Raw genomic sequence first — 23,198 nt, forward strand, 5'->3', positions numbered from 1 at the left:
GTAAATTTTTAATATCATATTTTCCTGATTAGCATAATCTAGTTAATATATCATATGATAGTTAACATATCTAATATGATATGTCCAATAATATATCTGAATTCATACACGTTCTATAAAATAACTAGAGTAAATTTCGTCTCAGTTCAAACCTTTGTATTAAGTTTTTATCAGAAATATAATATAAATATTATAATTAAGTTAAATGTTAATTAATATTTCCAATCTGTAGCGTTTTTGTTTAGACTTTACGCACGTTATGGACTCAGCTTAAATTCTCATTCAAAATGGGAACAGTTTATCTAACTAAACTTGCCAACCATTCCAATTGGACACAGAAATATCGAAGCAAAGCAACTTTGTGATAAAGTAGATATGACATACGCTCGTTTAAAAAATTTGTGGACTGTCAAAATTATCAAAGTTTCAGTCATCGACACAACACGCACGAAATTCTTTCTTCTTTTCTTAAAATTAATTTAAGTTTCTTGTTAACATTTTTTATATGTGTCTATTTATTTTTCAATTAACATAAACGCATAACGAAACCGCATATATTTTGTTACGAAAAAATACGTTAAAGTCGATAAAAATCGAAACGAGAACAGACGGGCAACGACGAAAGCGTGGAAAATTTGCGAAAGTTTCTTATAATTTAGTTGCTTACAAATATTTGTTAGCCGCTTAATTAGTGCGTAAAGATTTCGAAAATTAAATGGAAGTGGATTAAAGCTGCAGCTTTATTTAATTTGCTTGCATCTTTTGAATAATACAAGTGTAATAGTGTAATATTGTGCTTTATAAGCCCATTAAGCAATCATTATAAATTGTGGCTGTTGAGTTCTTGTGCGGCGGCTGATAAGTGTACGTGTACACCAATTAATATTAAAAGTTCTATACACGTTAAGTTCTACATATTCTAGGTTGATAGAAATACCAAGCGAACAAAAATATACAAATTGTGTAATTTATATGCAAATGGCTAACGAAACGACAAAAGAGTGCGTGTGATTGTTTGCTCTAATGCTGCTCCAAACGGGCAGAAACGTCATACCTTAGTTGGTGACTGAGTGCGAGAGCGCAACAAGTCCAATTGTGGGTTGAATGTGCCTAGTAGTAGCTAACGTGAAAGTCGACCGACAGCAAACGAAAAACGTCAACTGCGCTACAGTGTGTAAAAGCACAAGCGCGACAATAAACGTAACTCCAGCTGCGACTGTGACTGCGCGTGCGACGCAGCAAAGTAACGTAGAGCAAAGTGCCTGTGCAAAGCAATACTAATTAGTAGATGATAATGCCGCTGAAATTTTTGAAAAAGTGTCGTCAATATAACGTGACATCGAAGAGCTTGTTTGTCATTTCAGTGCATCATTTATTAGGTGAGTTTTTATTTTTGAACAATAGTTTGTTATGTTCTCGTACATAAATGCTACACAATAAATCTTTGTGGGGGTGTTAAACAAATATATAAAAGTTTCAAAAATAATTTCTACTGTGTATATATGTGTGCATATGTACAAATGTATTCACAATTGTGTTAGCAGCGATGCGCTTGTTGTAAGTATTTTTCTTGTCAATGCACGACTGATAAAACACATTTTCACGTAACTCGTAAAAATCATATAAAAATTCTTTGCCTTTATTTGGCGAAAGCAAGTGGCTTAAGTGTTGACAATTGATTGAAAGGTGCACGATAAATATATGTATGCATATAAATACGTATATTCGTGTGTGCATGCGTTGGTATATATGTATGTAGTATATTCCAATCGGATGATAAATACCCATACGCCCCTTTAATAATTTAACCAGAGAACGTAAATGAATGAAATGTACTTCTAAGTTGTCTGTTTTAACGTCAATGCGCTGTCGACGCAACATATTGATTCTGCCGGTACATAATATTTACACCTTACAAAAGTGCTAGTTACAAGTGTACACATACACACTGGGTATGGATTGTAAATCTAAAAGTTTTGCTTCATTCATAGGCGGAATGGTTATATATATATGTATGTATATACGCGTTTGTTAATTTGAATATAGTAATTAATGCGCTTAAATAGTAATATGCATTATATTATAAATATCTCAGTGTATTTAAAAAAGAAATTATTTTATACTTGTAATTATATAATATAAACTAATTTTATGGCGGGCGTTATTTAAACTCTGAGTGATGTAGCTAATTCCTCAAAATTAATCACGTTATTTACGTATTTTACCATTTTAATAAACTGCTTTTCATAAAAGACTAATGTGTCATACATCCCCTATATATAATTTTTTAGAATTATGCAAGATGGCATTCTATATTCAGATTATTACTGGATTTCATTTTTTTTAACGCTCCGACCAATTATTGTTAGATTTCAGGCGAAATCTTTAATATTTTATATTTAATGCTTTAATTTGACTAATTTGAAGTATAGCTGCCTCTTCTCGGAAACATACATATGTATAGACCAATATACTGGGAAGGTATACTGCTCCATATCCCGATGAATTTTCACCGGAACAACTCCAACTCATAATTAGTTAATTACAGATTTTTATAATTTCCTTCGCCGATAATGATTAATTTTATTATGAATCGTAATAAAATATAAAATAAAAATTTTAAATAATCATTATTTTTGAGTAAAAAAAATTAAAATTGTTGTAGTTTGTGTATCGTTGATGCGGGAGGTATGTTTGTGGTTTTCGGGGACAACGTAGGCTCATTTAGCATCAAAATCAATAACACTGGTAAACAAAATTAAACTTTTTAATTTTATGAATTTTCTAAACAATTTCTTACTAATTTGACGTGGCTGATTTCTAATCTACCCACAGTTTATTTCTAGCAGCTCTAGTTTTAGTGATGCAGGTACTTCTTGAATAAATAAATCGCTATGTGTACATTAAGAAGAGCTTGTTTAAATTATCCGAATAGTTTTTGTGCTGTTTGTGATGACTATATGTATGTTTAGAGAATGCCAGCTGATATGCGTCGATCTTAAAATAATAACTTTTTTTGGGTCAACAAGGAGGATATACCATAAACCCCTGTTTCATGTGTTTTTGGAATAGCCGAGCCAAGACAGTACACTGGATTAAAACATACCGGCCTCTGAGAGAGTATTTAGTACCGAGTAGTATGAATGTGATGAATGCCCCTCTAGTAGCCAGAAACCGCATTACGAGTATATTACCCCCTCTTTAGATAAAGTTAGGTCTGATAAAACAGTTTGTAAAAGCTCTAAACAAATCAGCAACTAATAAAGTAGCAACATTTTACTGATTTTATGACATATAACGAGAAATATGCATTGATTGAATTGTTTTAGGTTTTGCAAAATGCTTAGAAAATAAAAAGTCTCCAGAATACATTTAACATATTGAGCAGCATATGTTGTACTTCCAGAGTCTAGGATGTAACATGCGCATTAAGATGCACATTCTCTTCAGCCATTTAGCCCGCTTCCCGGAACATTTAGGCGAATTAAGCGAAGAACAAGGAGAACGTGTTCTTCAGGCTATACGCACTATGGAAGAGCGATACTCGGGTCGTTGGAATGCAAATATGATGGCTGATTACTGCTGGAGCATTCAAAACAAGACTACTGTTTCTACTCATGTTCGAAAAGCACCTAAAATAAAGTTTTTTTTTTCATGTTAAGTAAGAGAAATATATTTTTTAATTCTAAAATTGTAGTATCAAGTCCTTGTGTGGAAAACTTTTCTATTCGACAAGTTATCTTCACGAAATTTGGCATAGATTAGTGTTCAAAGTAATGCTACAATATCGGAACTAATTTTTTGGATCGGATAAATATAGCATATAGTTGCCATACAAACTGAACGATCAAAATAAAGTTCTTGAATGGAAATTTTTTTCTTGTTTTTAATCTATCGCCACCCACATTATTTCCTGGTCCATAAAATCTACGCTCTCTACTCTCTTAGCGCGCACATTTTTTACAACAATAATTTTTCTACCGCATTCCACGCCAACCATTCTCTGTTTTATAACTTTAACGTTTCATCACATTTAGTTAAGCATACCCATATGAATAATAAATCTACCATCTTATACTGCCTATTTATTATAACACCCATACACAATAGAAGTTTTATTTACTTGAGTTGACTTTGTTATTAATTGTTTTCTTGTTATTGTATATTGCACGTTCATTTAACGCTGTATGCATTTTATTTGCTAATCTATTTAATATAAAAATTGTTTTATTCTCCCTCTTTTGGTAAGTTTATTATTAGCGTTATTCATTCTTGAGGTGTTCTGTCTTCATTAACGCCATTGTAGGCGCCGTCAACGGCGTATGTTGACGTCAACTGTGACGCTGACATTCGCCGTTTAGGTCTGCTGCACGCAATTGATATTCAGTTATTAACAGTTTGCTTATGAGCACGGTTAATTCAGTTATTGTGGTGCGTAGTACGCGTAGAACAAACAATTTTTCACATAATTTTGATAAGACAACAAAAATTCTTTTCTGGCTTTAATTATGATGTATTTGGTTTAGTGCGTACTTTTTTGTGTACGTACATATGTATGTATCTATATAGGCATGCGTGTATTATATGACCGCGTTAATGCGTAGCGCCACTTGTTTTGCAATTTGTGTTATGTTTTTTGGCTTGCTGACTTTATAGGTTTGTAGTTTATTATTATTTATTGTTTATTGCAACATTAAGAGTCTAATGTTTGCTTGCGTACTCGAGTCTCTTGATAATTTATATAGTTTACATAACTGAAACATTCTCGGATTTTTATGCGACCAACCACTGTCATGTCAATAGGATTTCCTACTATTTAAGGGTTATTAGAACAGTAACTGATCTCAATTTATAAGGTGTTAAAGGTACTCCAGTACCAAGTGGCTTTCAGTAATGTTTTAAGAAGCTAAACCAGTCTAGACCTCTCATAGAGGCCTAACTTTGACATATTAGTCTGTGAGTGCGGAAAAAGGAATCCAATTTCTTTCTTTTTAAATTCACATTTTGATACGTAATGGCGACTGAGCCCAACTTCGGTAACACCTTTTACAAGAAGTCCTTGATGGACGACGCTTATTCTAGGAAGTTGTACTATCAGAAAAAAAAAATAGAAAACGTAATCTTAAGCTGCATGCGACTTTTTAACTGTTGCAACTGAATTTTTCGCAAATGGTAGTTTTTGTAAAAAATGTTAAATTTTTAACCAAAAAAATTAGTACATTTTTATATAAAAAAAAGTTGCAATAATAGCAATAAACAAAAAATAATTTACTTCGCATGCATCGAAGCTATAATACTCAATTTTTTAAGCCCATAAGGAGGATTTAAAATGCCTTTGCAACACATACGCTGACGATCCCAGCCCACTAAAACACTTTCCCTATCTATCATGGATTTTTTCCTCGCCCCGGAACGGCTTTCGCATGACTTCAGGGCAATGGTTCCAAAATGGACCTATTGTAGGTCAATTTCGACACTCCCTGTGTCCAGAGTTGCCTACGATTTTGTAGCATCAAACTATATCGGTCCACTTCTAACGACTTGCATTCACTTAAAAAATATATGGTTTACGTCGTCTAGTGGTTCGTCTCCGTAAGTACATGTAGGACTTTCTGTTTTTCCCATAATGCACAGTTATTTTCGGAAATAGCTCGCCATGTTTCCTGCTGTGTCAGATCTCCTGTCTTGTCTTTTGGACACGTGTATTTCTATTCCTTCTTCCATAACCAGAGTTGTCTTCCGAGGCGACTCTCAGGGCTGCTGTCCTCTGCAGAAGATCAAAGAACCCTGTACATAATATTATATAATATTATAATTACACAATATATATATTTATGTATCAAAAATTACATGTGATATTGAACTTTAACTAGCAAAGTTAAATATCTTGCTTCAAAAACTACTACCCTAAAGTGAAACTATTTCTAAAACATATTTACAGTTATCTGACAAACACTTGGAATTCACGTAAAGCACTTGATAAGAAAGTACAATAATAAAACTGTTTGCGAGTGCTTATTGAAAGATGACTAAGCCAAATAACTTCAAGCAATATTTGTAACCAATTTAATAACAAAAACAAAGTCTAATAGCATTATAGTTTATTATGCCCTGAACAGGGTAGTTGATTTAGCCATGTACGTCTGTCTGCCCGTCCGTCTGTCTGTCTGTCCGTCCGTCCGTCTGTGTATATGCGAACTAGTCTCTCAGTTGTTGAGATATCGATCGGAAATTTCGCTCCTGTCCTTTTCTCACTAAGAAGCTGCGCATTTGTCGGAATGGCCGATATCGGACCACTATAGCATATAGCTGCCATACAAATTGACGATCGGAATCAAGTTCTTGTAGGGAGCCAGCCTTTGTATTTGTATTTGTGAAGGGTATTAACATTTTTTCCTAACTTTATGATTACCTTCCGCCATTTCCGGTCCATGCTTAAGCTTGTTGTTTATTATGTTCTTTTTCCTATTAAGAAAACAAGTACCTTCACTTATCTTAACAATTTACGCTCTTATCATGCAAAATATTTTTCTGTTAATCTACATTTGTGTGCACCAATAGAAGTTCTCCATATATGCCTGATTAAAAAAATGTAATATTTATTGCTTATTAGCTTCTAATTTAATTTATTCATTGGTCGCTACATTTGGCAATGCGTTTGGCCATCATTTATTCATAAATATATTTGGATATCTTGCGCTTCCAGTTGATATTCTTTTGAAATCTATTTCTTGCTTTTAATGAATAACTCTTTACACTGTGCGTCAAAGGTAGGTTTACCAAAGCAGCAGGTTCTTTAAGATTGGGTTCTGTATGCTGTCACTTACACTTGCAATTAGATGCTAGGATTTCTTGGAAATTTATATTTTAAAGTGCTTATGTGAGTCTACTATTTAAAAAAAATCTTAAAGTACACCTTTTTTGGGTTTCTGGAACATTTCATTGGTAGAATAGTGAAAACAATGTTCCCTATACTAAAACCGCTGTAGGGTTGGAAGTCTTTTGGACAGTTAGCTCTAGTACGTAAAATTTAAAACGCGTTTTTCTCGAAACTACAAATTTTCAAGTTGGGATCTCGGAAACTATCGCACGTATCCAATTAAAATTTTAACTGTTGCTTCGCAGCACTTACTGTTTCAACTTACCCTGAACAAGGTATATTAAGTTTGCTACGAAGTTCGTAATAGCCAAAAGGAAACGTCGAATACCCTATAAAATATAAACATACTCGTATATGGTATAAATAATCAGCGTGACGAGCAGTGTCGATTGTCCGTCTATCTTTCTTTTCTCTCCAAAAAGCTGTTCATTTGTCGGACCACCCGATATCGGACCACTATAGCACTTATCTGCCATTCAAACTGATGGCATGGAAACTTTTTCATTTGACCTGGCCTAACTTGATTATGCGATATATCGCATAGCAACTGCTACTTACCTTCTGACTAAATATTTTTTTTTTATAATTCTGGAGCTAATTTTGAATTTATGATTTTTTGAAAGATAGAAACATTCTCAGTACTGACATAAACTCAACAAATTATCAAAAAAATATTAAAAAATTTTCGTGCTCATTTCTCACTACTAAAAGGGAACTCTGACGTTTTGCATCGATTTCAAATTATATCACCACAGTTGGTGCTTATTTCCCGTTGCCATATTTTTGTTGTCCAATTTCATTATTTGCATACATAATTTATCTCCTTCTTTCTCTCCACACATTGTTTGTCGTCTCATATGATTGTTTCTATTTTGTTTATTCTTGTCCTATTTAAATTTCGTGATTAATAATTTTTATCTTATAATCTAAATCGCCGTTATTTTATGGTGTTGTGCTCTTAAACACCGTAGTTGAACACTTTTATGGTGATAAATTATTAATAAATCTTTTTTCATATTCATTCATTAGCGTTTTTCGAGCTTGAATTTTTTTTCTAAAATTGCTGAGTTTTTTTCTCAAATGTAGAAGTACAGTAACTCCGCTGAAGTTATGTATTCATTACTGAAATGGATCCGATTTATTATATAAGATTAAGAGCTGCTATTCGAATACCCTCTTTAGAACTACTTGGGAACGTTGGGATTGCTTTAAGTCATTATTAACAATGCAATAAAAAATGTCTATAAAGAAGCTAAAACATATAAGGTGGACTGAAAAATTTGTATCCTCAAATAAATAGAAATGTGGTTATATAAATAATAGCGATACATCCGTTATAGCGATTTTTCGATCATTTTGTATAATCCAGATTTATAGTTTGTTTCAAAATAGGTCTCAGTTTCTTTTTTCTTTTCAGAAGGCAATTTCTTGTGGTCTAAGACAAGATCTAGGTACTGGAAATTAGTTTTACAGAAATTTGGAAGCATTTAAAGCATGATTAATGTAATTTAGGCATCCTTTTCGGAGCTTTTACATGTCCAAATTCCTTAAGATAAATTTGATAACTTAAGATTGTCAGCTATTTCCATCAACTTCATATTTTGGTTATCCAAAATCATGCCGTGATATTTTTTAGATCTTTTCATCTATATACTTGTATATATGTAGATCATACTCTACGAAAGTTAGAAACCCAAATAGTCTGGTGCCAGTTCAAGTCAGTTTTTAGTATCAGTAACTTTTTTGTTTATCAAAAAGTATTGCTTTATGGGTTTATATGGCAACATAGCAACAATTTATTAAACAAAACGGTGCATATTTGATCTAAATCGGATCGTTCGTACAATGCTAAATGAAAACTTTAATTTATTCGAAAAATTATAGATCTACCACACACCTCATACATAAATATACATTTTTTTACGCATATTAAGAAATATTGAATATTTAATCACATGTTCTTTTTGGCAAGAAAAGGTTGGGGACCTCATCGTTTATACGTCACATTTGGAGTGATGATAATCCACAAACTATTGTTGAGACGCCGTCACTGTTTTGTGTGATCTATTGGTCCATAATTCTATAAAAATGAACTGTTACAGTCAATGGGAAACGATTATTATGCTGAATGACGATTGATTAATGACTGAAATGCTTGAATTAGAAGGTGTTAAGGTGGACGACCTTTGGTTCCAACAATATGGTACTACATGCCATACAGTTAACGAAACAATCAATTTGTTCAAGGAAACTTTTGCTGAGCGCATTACCTCGCGTCGTAAGTCTGTGGCGTGCCCTCAAAGATCGTGCGACCGTTGGACTATTTTGCGTGTGATTATATGAGGTCGCTTGTCTACGCAGACAAGAGAATTTTTTTGACGTAAAAAAGTGGTCGAAAATCGGATCTCTTGCTTAGAATTTATTCGAGCCAGCCGCGGCAGTCACTTCCCCGAAATCATTTTTGAAATATTATTGGAAACCCTTATCTTTCTAATAAAGCTAAATGCTTGGCCATAATATGAAATAATATGCGTTTTATTTCTTCTTGAAAACCACATGTCTAAAAAAAAACCACATTTTAGATGATGCTGTTGCCACTCAATCGAATTTGGTGATGCCAACACTGCTATATACATTTATACATTATATACTCCTTATAAACATTATTATTTGACTGAAAAAAGAATTATATTAGTAAGTAAATTAAATAAAAAATTATATCTGTCAAATATTTAAATACACACGTTCTTGTGGAGACAGTTATTTGGAGAACAGCACGACTTCACGGCTGCAGGCTTGCAGTTGTCGCTGTCGCTAAATTAAAACCATTTCTAATTTTTGCCGACGACAATGGGCAGCTGTAGTGTTGCCACTAATATGTGAAATGTAAAATTATTCAAAGCTCTAACCGTTAGACTTGTTATTTTATTAACATCAGCATAAATAGTTCGGAAATATCATTTGTAATAAGAATTGATAATTTAAAATAATGAATTGACCAATTTACTAATTTTTTTTTGCAAAAAAATTTTCACTTTGTACAAAATATTTAAATTGGAGTGAAAGATTTTAGTACGGCAACAACGAAATTGTGTACAACAGCTGTTTGATATGTCGCTGCCGTCTTCAAAATGTTCAAGAAGCTGGCTTCAAGAAAACATTTGCAGAGAAGAAAATTTCGCTGTCGTGCAGTCGTCTTTGAGTTCAAAGCATTAGCATCGTTGCTTTGCTCATTGGTATGGTATGCAAAGACAATTTTGCCGCCTACTTTTTATTGCACTAACAATCTTTTATTTAAACAATCAGTTGTCTATATTCGATGTAAAAATCTGTATATTTGCATAGAATTTTTTGTTGCTATTGTTGCTAATAACCGTCAGCAATTGCTTTAGTATTTATGGAATACTAATAACATTTGTTTTTTATTTCGATTTTGGTTATGTCAGTTATTATAAACAAAACGCGTGACATTGGCAGTGGCGCAGCAACGGCGGGGATTGACAGACGATTCACGCAACAGCTGTCGTGCTTTGGTCGACCTATAAAAATATATATGTCTATCTAGCGCTGTCTTCAATCTTCAACTTCAGCTAAAAGAAAACGTTTTTTGTACTGTTCATTTTTAATGGAATTGAGTTTTTATCATAAGCCATAAAAGTTAATGCCATAAATATTCTCTCTCTCTCTCGAAAATGTATATCTATTGTTTGTTTGTGTATATATTGTTAGTAATCCAATAGATACATATATGCTGCTAATTCATTGGTTTATTGAAAATTCTTAATTGGAATTTCTTTATTTAATTGATAATATAATTAACTGTTGTTGTTGTCAGCTGCGAATCTAATCGAAATCACTTTCATTAATCCATCTGTCATGTCTGTAAATTGTATTATCAACTATTAGGCCGTTGTGATCAGTTGCGTTTATTGATTAATTTGATCTGGCAAATAGTTTCGGAGATATAAACGTGCTTATAAAATTTTTTTAACTTATTGTAATCAGCCCCCAAACTTTAAAAACGTTTTTCTCGAAACGCTGTTTACAGAGACGGTGCGAAAAGTTTTATCGAAACGGCTAGTGCCATCGACTTAAAATATGCACACCATCTTCTTAGATATATTTTTCAGGTAATGATCGAAGGTATGAGATTTTTGCTAATAACTTCGATTTTTAAGCCACTCTGAGGTGTAAGTTTTTGCATCAAAAACCACCATCTTTTTTGGGAAGCTGCCATATTTTTCAAAATCAAAATTATCTGTATTCAACTATAGTAATATTTGTTTTTTGTGATTTTTCGATTTGTGATAATTTTACGCAGAAAAACTTTTCTCACCGCCAGGTACCTTTTTTCGGAGATTCTCCTGGAAATCGGCTACGGGATCAAGGCTATCCAAAACCTTTCAAAATTAATCACCGATTACTAAAGTACTTACAATTTTGTAAATGTAAATAATTTTTATTTATTTACTTAATCAAACGCTTCAAAAAAAAAATGAACAAGAAAAAACGTTAACTTCAGTTGTACCGAAGCTATAAATCCCTTCATAAATTCAAAAAGTCCTTAGAAGAACTTCATTCCCATCATTCATTTTGTATGACAGCTATATGCTATAGTGATTCGATCTGGATAATTTCTTCGGAGATTGCATTATTGTCTTAGACAATAACCCATGCCAAATTTCGTGGAGATAAATCGTCAAATGAAAATTTTTTTTCACACAAGCACTTAATTCCGATTGTTCAGTTTGTATGGCAGCTATATGCTATAGTGCTCCGATATCGGCCGTTCCGACAAATGAGTAGCTTCTTGGTGAGAAAAGGTCATACTGATCATTTATATATTAGGTGTAGTAAAAAGAAATCCATTGTTTTTCCAATAGATGGCGTTATTTATCTGTATCTAGCGTTGTGTAAGTCCGAACGGGTTTGGCCAGATGGCGTTAGAAAGATGACATTGCGTACTGAATAAGCTTTTCTGACAGTGTGTAAAAATCATCAAACACACGTTTGCAAGTTGTTATAAACCCTTAAATCAAAATAGATCATCAATGCGCTATTAAAAATATTTTTATACATTTTCTTAACGAGATTTCTTATCATAAAAATTAATATTGTGACGTTGTAGATAAAACCGAAGTTTATTACTGTTATTACTTTATTACTGTTGTCAAACACAATCATTTGAATTTAGTTTGCCCAAACCTAACCGTAACGTCTAACTTTGTGTTCGCTAGTATTTTTAGAAAGCGAAGCAATCTCTTCGAACTAAAGATATAATTGGGGTTTATAGCATAAATCGTTGCTCAAATATGATAACCAAAGGGCTGTTTTCTGAAACATCGCATATAACCACTTTGTCTAAAGTTTATGGTAATTTAAACATTGATCCAGGCTTTCTAAACTCATCTAATAAGTAGAGAATAAGTTGGCATCACTGTGAATATGTGTGAAAAATGTCCGAAATGAGAGAAACATTGTATGGTTAACTACCATCTTATCAAATTTGACAGGTCAAAGGATCTCAACATTTCTTATAGATCGACTCAACCATTCCGGTTAATGGCTTGGGTATGAAATGTATCAATGCTAGACTCTTACTAGATCGGAATATTTTGCACGTCGAGTAGAGTCGCAAAAGAGATGTATAACAACGTAGCTCCTTAAACGCATAGTTACTGGTGGCTAGACTTAGTTTATATATATGACAACGAATCTCTCCAACAATCTAAGTAGTGCCGCTCCAAAAGTGAGTCGAAACCGAAAAACCTAAAATTCGCTGAAAGCACTGAAGAACATCCCAACCCAGGCTTATAGCAAGTGTATGCTATTGGATTAAGCGTTGGGTTGTTTGTATTCGCTTAAAAGGAGCGTATTTTAAAGGCGTAATTAAGATTTGTTTAAAAATACGTGAAAACGTGGTTATTCCGCGTGAAATTTGATCAGTTAATTTTTCAATTAACTTTAGAATTTTTCAATTAGATTGAGTCCGTTACATTTTAATTTGAATGTATCATGAAATGTAGTTGGCAATTCTGAATGGCTAATGGAATCTAATATTGTTTTATATGTTCCTCCGTCAGCTCAGGCTTAACCAGGCTATTTTTTTCACTATATAAATCCATATACCAATTTAATAATTTTATTTACAATAATACAAAACATTACATATCACTTCACAGAAACCTCCACAACAGTTGATTGTACAATTAGTTCAGAAAGCAAAGGACAAGAGTGTTTAGACAATGTCTGCCAGCGACTAAATCTACAAAAACCCGAATTTTTCGGTCTGCGCTATGTGGTGAAGGGTAAGGAGGACGAATTGAAATGGGTTGATTTGGAACGCTCATTAAGCAGACAGCTAGAAAAATATGCAGCGAGTACGAAAATATATTTACGCGTGCGCCATTATGTCGATCCATTGCGCAGTGATGACTTAACACGTTGCTATTATTTTCTGCAATTGAAAAGTGATATTTATGAGGGTAAAATTATATGCGATATACGCACTGCCATACTGTTAGCGCTCTACTGCCGACAAGCCGAATACGATAGTCATCAAAATGACAAACAGACCAAGGATAATCTGAAGAAGTCGCTGGTGCTGCCGAAGAATTTACAAGGTAAGATACTTTTTGCTTTTTTTTATTTTAATATCTATAACATATTGCCAAAAATACCTGCTAGGCCTCGCCAACGATGACAATCTGCTCGACAGTCTCATCATGGAAGTGTTACAGCAGAACGCAGGCATCCAGCATCTGCAGCAATCCAAGGCTGAAGAAATGTACATACAATGTTGCCAGCAATTGGATGGCTATGGTGAGGAGCGCTTCCCCGCAAAAGACACACTGGGTAACGATCTGTTGCTCGGTCTAGCTATTAATGGCATGGTTGTGATGGCTGACAATGGGCGTCAATATTTCCCCTGGAAAGAGTCACAAACGGTGTCGATCGACAAACGTACCATAAAAATCGAACAAAACAAAACGGATGGCTCGATTGTGGGCTCATTCATTTTTCCAGATGCCGAAACCGCGCGTTACTTTTGGAAATTATGTATAACACAACATAAATTCTTTAAACGCTACATAGACGAAGAATCAGCGTCGTCTGTGGGCGATGCGGAGAGTGCGAACGGCAATTCAATGAGCGTAACTGGTGGTGGTGGTGTGTTAGCGGGCGGTATGGATGCTTACGCTTATGGTGACTTTAATGATTCACGTGAAGATTTGCTACTTGAGCAACAGCAACGTGCCATTTACAATCCCAATGCGATTACGAGTGGTGGCGGCGGTGTTGGCGCGCTGTCAGCGGTTAATCCAGAATTCATGTCAGCGCCGGCCTTACATCATGGTTTGCTCGCCTCCACACACGCGTCCAATGCGTTAATGTCATCGAATATATCGCTAGCGGCCAGTCATCAGTCTGGCGGCGGCGGTGGCGGTGGTATGGGCGGCGGCGGCCCGAATGGCGCTATGCATTCGCATAGTGTGGGTGCTATAGCGCCCAGTTGGCTGGCAAAGGTGAGTCATACATTCATAAAATTGAGTGTTTTATACCCTAAACAGAGTATATTAAGTTTTCCACGAAGTTTGTAATACGCCGTCTGTCTGTATATACGTAAAATAAGCACTCAGTTTTTGAGATATCGATCTGAAATTTTACACACGTCATTCCATACAAACTGTACGATCAAAATCATGTCCTTATATGGAATACTTCTTTAGTTTACAAGATATCTTCATGAAACTTGGCAGGAATTATTGCCTAAGGCAACGGTTCCATCTCCAAAGAAATTGTTTAGATCGTACTACTATAGCATATAGCTGCCATACAATCTGATGGGTAAAAATCCAGCCCTTGTGTGGAGAACTTTTTTATTTAACAAGATATATTCGCGAAATTCGGCAAGGATTATTGCCCAAGGCAACGGTACGATCTTCGAAGAAATCGTTCAGATCCGACTACTATAGCTTATAGCTGTCATACAAACTGACCGATCAAAATCAAGATTTTATATGGAATCTTTTGTATTTGTGAAGGGTGTTATAGCTTAGTTACAAACGAAGTAAACTTTTTTTCTTGTTAAATAAATATTTATTTATTCGTTAACTGTAGGAGTATGGTCACGAATACGCTTCGACGCAGCACTTATCGAATAGCATGTTGGATACGCGCTTACAGCAAAGTAGCTCCTGTTTGGATCTAAGCAATAATAACGCCAATAACATTGGCGGCGGCGCCGCTTTCCACAGTAGCAGCAATAATATCGTACATGGACACTTGGGTGGCAGCGTAACGAACAATGGCAGCAATGTCGCATTGCATGCAGTGGACGCGCACGAGCGCGAGCGACTGAAAGCCATGTTGCCCACATATCGCCCAGCGCCTGACTATGAAACTGCAGTACAGCTGAAATATCATACACCTTCCAGCGAATTGCATCATCCGCAAATGAACAGTTATGCCAACTATCAACCACAATTGGCGTCAAGCGCCTCTGCCGTTGCTATGGCTGGGACGCCTGCCGCTAGTGGCGCCATCTATTACGCCGGCTCACAGCCTGATGTACACAATGCGGCCGCAATTTACGGTGATGGTGTGCTATTAAGTCAATTAGCGCCGCACCGCTACCCTGACGTAGCGCAACCCGCAGCCGCTATGCATGCGCAGCATCATCATTTAACAGCGGCGGGCGTAACAATGGCGCCGGGTGGACATAGCAATAGTGTTAGTGGTGGTGGCGCTTATATTGATTTGGGACATCGCCTACAAATGGTGCGCAGCAAACCACCACCACCCTATCCGGTCAACCGTTTGAATTCTTCATCCACACCCGACTTGGCGGTCGCGTCACATCGGCCGCTAATGGGTTATCGCTCATATGTATCGGGTTCATCACCGGATTTGGTGTCAAATCGTAACTTAGCCAACGGCCAATATCCATATGTCCACAGCAGTAGCGTCGGTGCAGCTCAAGCAGTAGGCGCTGTGGCGGCTACCAATCATGCCTTGATACACCCACATTCTTCGTACATGGGCGCGGGACATATAGGTCATTCACAGCCATATTTGCCGCATGGTACTTTCGAGAACTTAAATATGATCGAGGAACAACCGTCTATATTGTCGCAGCTGCGGCAGGACTGTCTCTTTTTGCCACCCAGCTATGCAGAGCAAAACGCAGCAGCCAACAGCAACAGTAATAATATATACCGGCAAACGTCACCATCAGTGCAGGCGCAGATCCAAACGCCACTGCCACAGGTGCCGCAGTCGCAAACACATCAACAACAGCAGTTGCAAGCGAACGCCTCCAACGCCTCACTGCAACGCAACACTTTAAACGGTTCTATCGAACCGATTTATGAAAATGTGCCGCATGCGCGTTACGTTGCTGCAGAGCCAGTCGTGCAAAGGAATATGGAGCAACGCTCTTCGGGCTCTTCGGCGACCAGCGAAGCGATGCGCAATCGCACAGCTTCAATACAATCGGCGCCGGGTGGCACGCACACGCAGCCGCAGCAACAAATGCCGCCGGTGCCTGCCGTGCGACATCATCATCATCACCAGCACCAACAGCAGCAGCAACAACAACAAGCGCTTCTGCAGCAGCAGCAGCAGCAGGCGCACGCGCAGCAGCAACAAGCCGAAGCGGAAGCGGCAGCGGCTGCCGCGGCAGCACTCAACATGCATAAATATGCTGAGCGCGCAGCTAGTACTGAACTGCAATTTTTAGAGCCAACGCCACCGCAACGTACAGTGCGCGCCGCCTCCGCAGCACCAGCCGTTGGTCATAATAGCGGCAGCAATCACCAACAATCAATGCTGCAAACACCGCCGCCAAGGCAACATCCGCACGCGCATAAGACACAGCAGCTAATGCAGAACGCCGCATCTGTTTCCCCCTCCGTCGTAGACGCAGCGGCAACATCGCCGAATAATGCGGTCGCCCGCGCGCATACAACTTCGTCTCTGCACGACGACTCCACAGACTCAATGCTGCACGCAGCGCAGCAACAATTCAGTGCCATGAACATCTCTTCGATTTCATCTAATGTCTCAGTTTCAGCCGCCGCCACCATGCAACACACTGCGTCGCATCATCAACGTCATCATCATCGCTCACATAATTCATCGCTGCTCGACACCACTGCCAACTCTAGCAATACCACACACAGCTCGAACACAACGAATTCCTCCAACACCACCGGCAAGGAGGGTAAACGTAAGAAAATTTGGAATATTTTGGGGCGCAGCAAAACGCCGGACAAACAGAAATCCGCTACGCTCGGACGGGAGAAGGCGTCGTCATCGAATGCGGCAAAGACAGCGGCGAAAGTTAAACTCGCACAGGACGATCTGAATTTAATGCATCGCTGGTCGACTGGTGTCTCGCGGCTACAGCCCATTTCCGGACAGTATTCAAAGGACAAATTGGTAAGCAATTATATACATATATATATATATATCTATACTCTTAACGGTGTATATTAAGTTTGCTAAGAAGCTTGTAAGACCCAGTAGAAAATATCAGTGACATTATAAAAAATATATATATATGCGCGATGCGTGATAAGTTGCGTCGATTTAGCCATGTTCGTCTGTCCGTCTGTATATACGGGTACTAGTGCCTCAGTTTTTGACATATAGAACTGAAATTTTGCACACCTCATTTTTTCGCCAAGAAGCTACTAATTTGTCGGAACCGCCGATATCAGACCACTATAGCATATAGGTGCAATACAAAATTAACGTTCAAACTCAAGTCCTTGTACGGAAACCATTTTTATTTGACGAGATATATTCATGAAATTTGGCATAAATTCTTTTCCAAGGCAACGCTACGACATTTGAAGAAATTTTATAGATCGGACCACTACAGCATATAGCTGCCATACAAACTGATCTATCAAAATCAAGTTCTTGTATGGAAAACTTTTTTTATTTGACAAGGTATTTTCACAAAATTTGGCACCGATTAATGTTGAAGAGAACGCTACAATCTCCTGATAACTTGTTTAGATCGGACCACTGTAGCATATAGCTGCCATTAAACTGATCGATCAATATCAACTTCATGTATGGAAATCTTTTTTATTATATCTGCAAGCAACCGAAGTTAACCTTTTTTCTTGTTTTAAAATATTTCTCTGTAAACTTTTTTCTGTAAAACCGTTATTCATAATTTCAGTGCCCCATACTTACTGAGAAACTAAATGATCCGCAACTGTTCATGGAATTTGAAAGTATACCGAAGCGTTGCGAAAATCCCAGCTACGACTGGGCGCTGATGGAAGAAAATGCCAAGAAAAATTCCGATCCTAACTTTTTGCCATACGATTATAATCGTGTTAGCATAACACCGACGTGGGAGAATAAAACAGGCTATGTTAATGCGTCGCGTATTTCGGTAAGCAACTAAGAACAAAATTATGATATTAAAATTTGACATAAAATGCCGTTATACTTAAGATATGTTATTTTAATTATCTCTAAAAAAAAAAATAGAGTCGGATAGTCGCAGCATTTATAACTCAATAACGACTAATTTTGTTTATCTCTGATTAGCTTCAAGATATTTAATAAAATAATGAAAAGATTTTATTTACAAAAAAAAATGAATTTTGGAAAGATATCCAAAGAACAATAAAAAGGATAATTGAAAACAATTATCAGATTGGTTGGATGATTTTACTTTTACCTAAATTTGTATTGTTGTTGTGGTTGTAGCGGCAGAAAACATTCCTGAAATTGTTTCGAGGAATGGTGCCGAGTTGACAGTCCTTGGCTTGGATAAGACTCCGGGTCCGTTTCGGTTATTTACACCCGACTGTCGTGAGAACGGTGTTATTATCATGAGGCATGGTTTTGCCCCTTTTTCTACTCTTATACGCAATCAATATCAATAAAAAAAAACGTGTAACACTCGAGGGCTGCCGCGGTAAAGCTATTGCATAGCTTTTTTTGATTCAAGTTACACTTTTTGAGCGTGGTGACCGATAAGAAAACAAATTGTTTTATTTAAATAAATGAGAAGTTAATATTGTTTAAAATATTTATATTATCTTACAATACATGTAGGTTATTCAGGTTTGTGGTAACTGAAATAAGAAACATAAGTTTGAGACTTGATATCCGCTAAATATCTGGAAAATACCTTGTCAATAGTGGTCCCATATTTTGTTGTGGATTCTTGTGGATTATTATTAATTTTAAAATTAAATTTTTCCGAAAAAAAGTTGCCAATCGTTCTGATTTTATCAGCGAAGTTGATGTTGAAATCGCCAGCCAAGTTAAATGGAAATTTATTACCATTGATTATCCGATCCCCATAATTTCGATTGTATTGTTCAATTCAAACGAGATACTGCTCTAAAATAATAATAATGTTATTAATATTATGACTCCGATTATTGAATAATTTTTTTTTTATTAATTAAATTCCATTAATTTTTATTTGCCATTAAAAAAAATTGTTTCTCAAATATTATTATTTTTGAATCACTGCTCTTCAATTAATTAGTTCCGCTTGAAATATGCGAAAATACGCCTAAAAGTATGCAAACATTCTGCGCATACTTTATGATCGTGTTAGGTTTATTTCCGTTACGAAATTTCTTGATTCAGACCCCGCGCTCAAAGTCCGCGAAAAAAGAATTTCTTCTAAAGCTGGACGTGGCTATATTTATCTCAGCTTAATCAGTTATGATTGCTTATAAAAAACAAAACTAAAACTACTAAAAAGAAAATTAGAAAATTACTCCACAAAAAGAGAATCGTAGCACAAATGCGCGTGCATCAGAGAACCTGCTAGCTCAGGATCGAACCACAAGTGCTGCCTGTTTATTTTAACATCTCGTATAGTTTGTTCGTTTGGCTACTATTTACCTAATTGTATTTGTATAACATAAGGCACACCTAGTGTGACAACCTTAAAAAGATCTATATATTTATATAGACTTAAGAATATATAGTAAAATTTTTGAAAAAAAAAATTATCGAGTTACACGTGAGCTTTCGATCTGCTCCGTGGCGGAAACCTACCAAAAACTTATCACTCACAACATCAAAAATTTACAAAATGGCGGCAGTTTTTATTTCAAAAAAGGAAAACAAAATCGATTTTTTTAAAGTAAATATATAGACTGGTTTGCACTGTGGCCAAATGTGGGTAACATTATTTTTATACATACAAATATGTACTATATAATTTATGACTGTCTGAATATCGTTGAGTTTATGGTATACTGGGAACGAAATCCACAACTATGTACTAATTTTCAGTTTAATTATTTAATTTTTTTTTCTCATTTTAGGCCACAGTTGGCACAAATCAACGCTTCTACATAATTGCTCAATCACCACAGGACAAGCTGACCACAAATATTTTCTGGCAGTGTGTCTGGGAGGCTGACGTTTATTTGATTGTAAAATTATCGGAGGGTCTAAATTACATGCCGCCGAATAGCAACCAGCGGCTTGAGTTTGATCAAGTGAGTTTACCTCAAACACTTTGCGACAGCTTTTCAGTTTCTCACTACACATACACATTCACTTAATTGCAGTTCCAAGTGTATCAGGAATTCTCACAAACCACAGATCGTTGCATTACCAGCAAGCTGCGCCTCTTTCACATACCATCGCGTCGTTATCGCTCCGTTTGGCATTTGAACTACACCAATTGGGGCGAACAGAATTGCCCGTTGGAGGTGAATCACTTTTTGGATTTTCTCGAAGAGCTGAATTCTGTACGCATGGCTTCGGCAAACGAAGTGCCACCGGGACATAATACCAATCCGCCAGTGTTGATACATTGTCTCGAGGGTGGCGGACGCTCGGGCGTAACGTTGACCGCTGACTTGTTACTCTACACGCTGGATCATAATGAGGTGGGTAGCTGTGTATTTGTACTACATTGTAGTTGTCAATATATTAATGCAAATTTTCACATAACTTTGTAGGATTTGGATATTCCACGCGTTATAGGTCAACTACGTGATCAGCGTGATAGCATAATACCGTCCTTAGCGCAGTATAAATTTATTTATAGTCTACTCATAACATATTTAAAACGTACGCGTTTAATTTGAGCGCCAAATGTGCCTTATAAACGAAAAACCCTCCAAAACCCAAACTGCTCACACCCCACACTTGTGGCCATTATTACGAAATTTAAGCAATTCTAAATTGCATTAGTTTTAAAACAGAGAGCTAACGAAATAGTATGCGTATCGCATTTTTTTTTTTAATTTACAGTTAGCTTAAGTGACGATATTTATATTTACCTATACAAAAGAAATGAGTAAGCAAAAAAGAGAACCGAAACAAAAATGAAAATAAATTAGAACACAATGTGAACGAACAATTAAAAATATGCGTTAAACTACTAATTAAGCAACATTGTATACAATAAATTTTTTTTATAACCTACATACATGTTATATATGGTGCTTCCATCGAAAAAGTGACTGACCGATAACAAACTATACACCCCTAACACAAAAAAAAAATGTAGATACCTGTTTGTTGAAAATATTGAAAATTTTGATAATTAGGCCAGAGTAAATAATTTTTGGGAGCAACAAAAAAAAAAAATTAAATGAAACCCATTCGAAAATGTGGATAATATAACAAAAATGAAAGGAAAATATTTACGAACGATTTTAGCTCCGGGAGAGAAAGGAGAGTGGAGTGGTAATTTTTAAAGGTCAAAAACGGTTTATCACGATTTCCGGCGAAAGTAAGAGTTCTATAGCAAAAAGTTATATAGCAAAGTTGTAGTTAATGAAAATTTCTACAACTTTTGTATTAACACAATGTTCACTTAACCTCAAAATATGTGGAAAACTTCAAATAACACTACGAAATAATAGGTAGATAATCTTTTTTTTGCATTTTCTGAGAAAACTTACCCTAGTATTGTACCATATATATTTTTCATACCATCAGAAAGTAAAGATTTCAACGAAGAAAGAGCCTACCGACTTTTTTAAAAAAGCAAATATTTGACTTGAGCATTTTTGATTGAAAATTAACGCTTTTTTCGATATTACGACAAAATAATTAAAAAAAAAATATTTCTAATTAAAAAAAATTATTTCAAATAAAAAAAAAAATTTTTGGAGAAAAAAAATATTTTAATAAAAAAAAAATATTTTAATAAAAAAAAAATATTTTAATTAAAAAAAAAATACAGTGCGCTTGAGATATAAAAAGGTAACTTTACACAAAATTTCTTAAAAAAGAATATTTTTTGAAAAGATTAAAAATAAAGAATCGAAAACTTGGTTATTTTAATTTTTCACTTAAATTTTGATATTATGTGAAAAATGTGCTAATACAAAAGTTGTACATCTTGCCATTAGCTACAACTTTGCCATATAACTATTTTTTCTATAGGAGACGTAGTTTTGCCGGAAATCGAGATGTTTTTAGTCCGTAAATTATTTTACTCTTAATTTTTGTTATTTTATCTTTTTTTCCAATGCGTTCCAACATATTATACTATGATTTTTTTTTTAATTTTTACCATTTTCAAAAGCTGTGGCGCTGGCCTAAATCAAATATATTGGAATTTATAGCTTATTATTATTGTATTGCTGATTTTTTATGCAATTTTCACACCATTTTACCACTTATTATAACTATATACAAATTTATATCACTATACACATTATACAAAATTATACGAAAATTATATGAAAAATGGCGTACCATTATTGCTATTATGTCATTGCATTATTAAACAAAAAACACAAACATAAATTATGTATTTATTAGCTTGTTTACTTGTGCGCTTTTAAAAAGCCCATTTATCAACATAAAATTAATTTAATTTTATGATTTGTGTAATTGTTAAAGTTTTGAAGTTTTCCATGTATGACGTATTTTATGTATGTGTGTATGCACGTTTCATGTATTTAGTTAGCGTTTAGTTTAAGTGCATTAAGTGCCTGTAGCCGCATTACCGGCACATACATATATGTAGACAAGAATTTTAAAATTATTATTATTAAGCGTGACGCTTGCTAATTTAGCAAAGCTCATTAGACATTTTTTTTTTAACTGTAAAGTTACATATCATTATAGTCAGTCAGTTTCGTATTTGTAATTGAAGGCAATAATATGTTGCATATACGTCATACATACATACTTATATTATTTAATAAATAAAATTTGTAATAGCAGAAAAAAATGGCTTTTAATTGGGTTGAATTTCAGTGAGTGTGACAATTATAAACTAAATGAGTGCTCATGAGAGGAAGAGTGATATAACAAAATTAATTTTTCAGCTCCCCGTAGAATGAGACTT

The 23,198-nt window shown here is 35.3% G+C and overlaps 1 protein-coding gene across 2 annotated transcripts; it reads left to right on the forward strand.

Moving 5' to 3' along the window:
* Positions 1-418: 418 nt before the first annotated feature.
* Pez (protein tyrosine phosphatase non-receptor pez) lies at positions 419-23,081 on the forward strand. Of its 2 annotated transcripts, XM_036376379.2 has the most exons (9): positions 419-864; positions 924-1,379; positions 13,063-13,503; positions 13,568-14,406; positions 15,002-17,323; positions 18,078-18,296; positions 20,203-20,379; positions 20,452-20,775; positions 20,848-23,081. In XM_036376379.2, exons 2-9 carry the CDS (start codon positions 1,289-1,291, stop codon positions 20,974-20,976), a joined length of 4,542 nt encoding a protein of 1,513 aa, XP_036232272.2. In that variant the 5' UTR covers positions 419-864; positions 924-1,288; the 3' UTR covers positions 20,977-23,081. The 2 variants fall into 2 exon arrangements, with proteins under 2 accessions (XP_036232272.2, XP_069963074.1); XM_070106973.1 differs by having other exon boundaries at positions 419-1,379.
* Positions 23,082-23,198: the final 117 nt, after the last annotated feature.

The sequence above is a fragment of the Bactrocera oleae genome, chromosome 3 (assembly GCF_042242935.1).
Source record: "Bactrocera oleae isolate idBacOlea1 chromosome 3, idBacOlea1, whole genome shotgun sequence".
Taxonomy (NCBI): domain Eukaryota; kingdom Metazoa; phylum Arthropoda; class Insecta; order Diptera; family Tephritidae; genus Bactrocera; species Bactrocera oleae.

What these genes read in the sequence shown, in the direction of transcription:
- Pez (XM_070106973.1), top strand. Translation starts at nt 1,289, where the DNA reads ATGATAATGCCGCTGAAATTTTTGAAAAAGTGTCGTCAATATAACGTG. An exon ending in TTCAGTGCATCATTTATTAG is followed by an intron (nt 1,380 to 13,062) that starts GTGAGTTTTTAT and finishes ATCACTTCACAG; the next exon opens with AAACCTCCACAACAGTTGAT. An exon ending in TTAATGCGTCGCGTATTTCG is followed by an intron (nt 18,297 to 20,202) that starts GTAAGCAACTAA and finishes TTCTCATTTTAG; the next exon opens with GCCACAGTTGGCACAAATCA.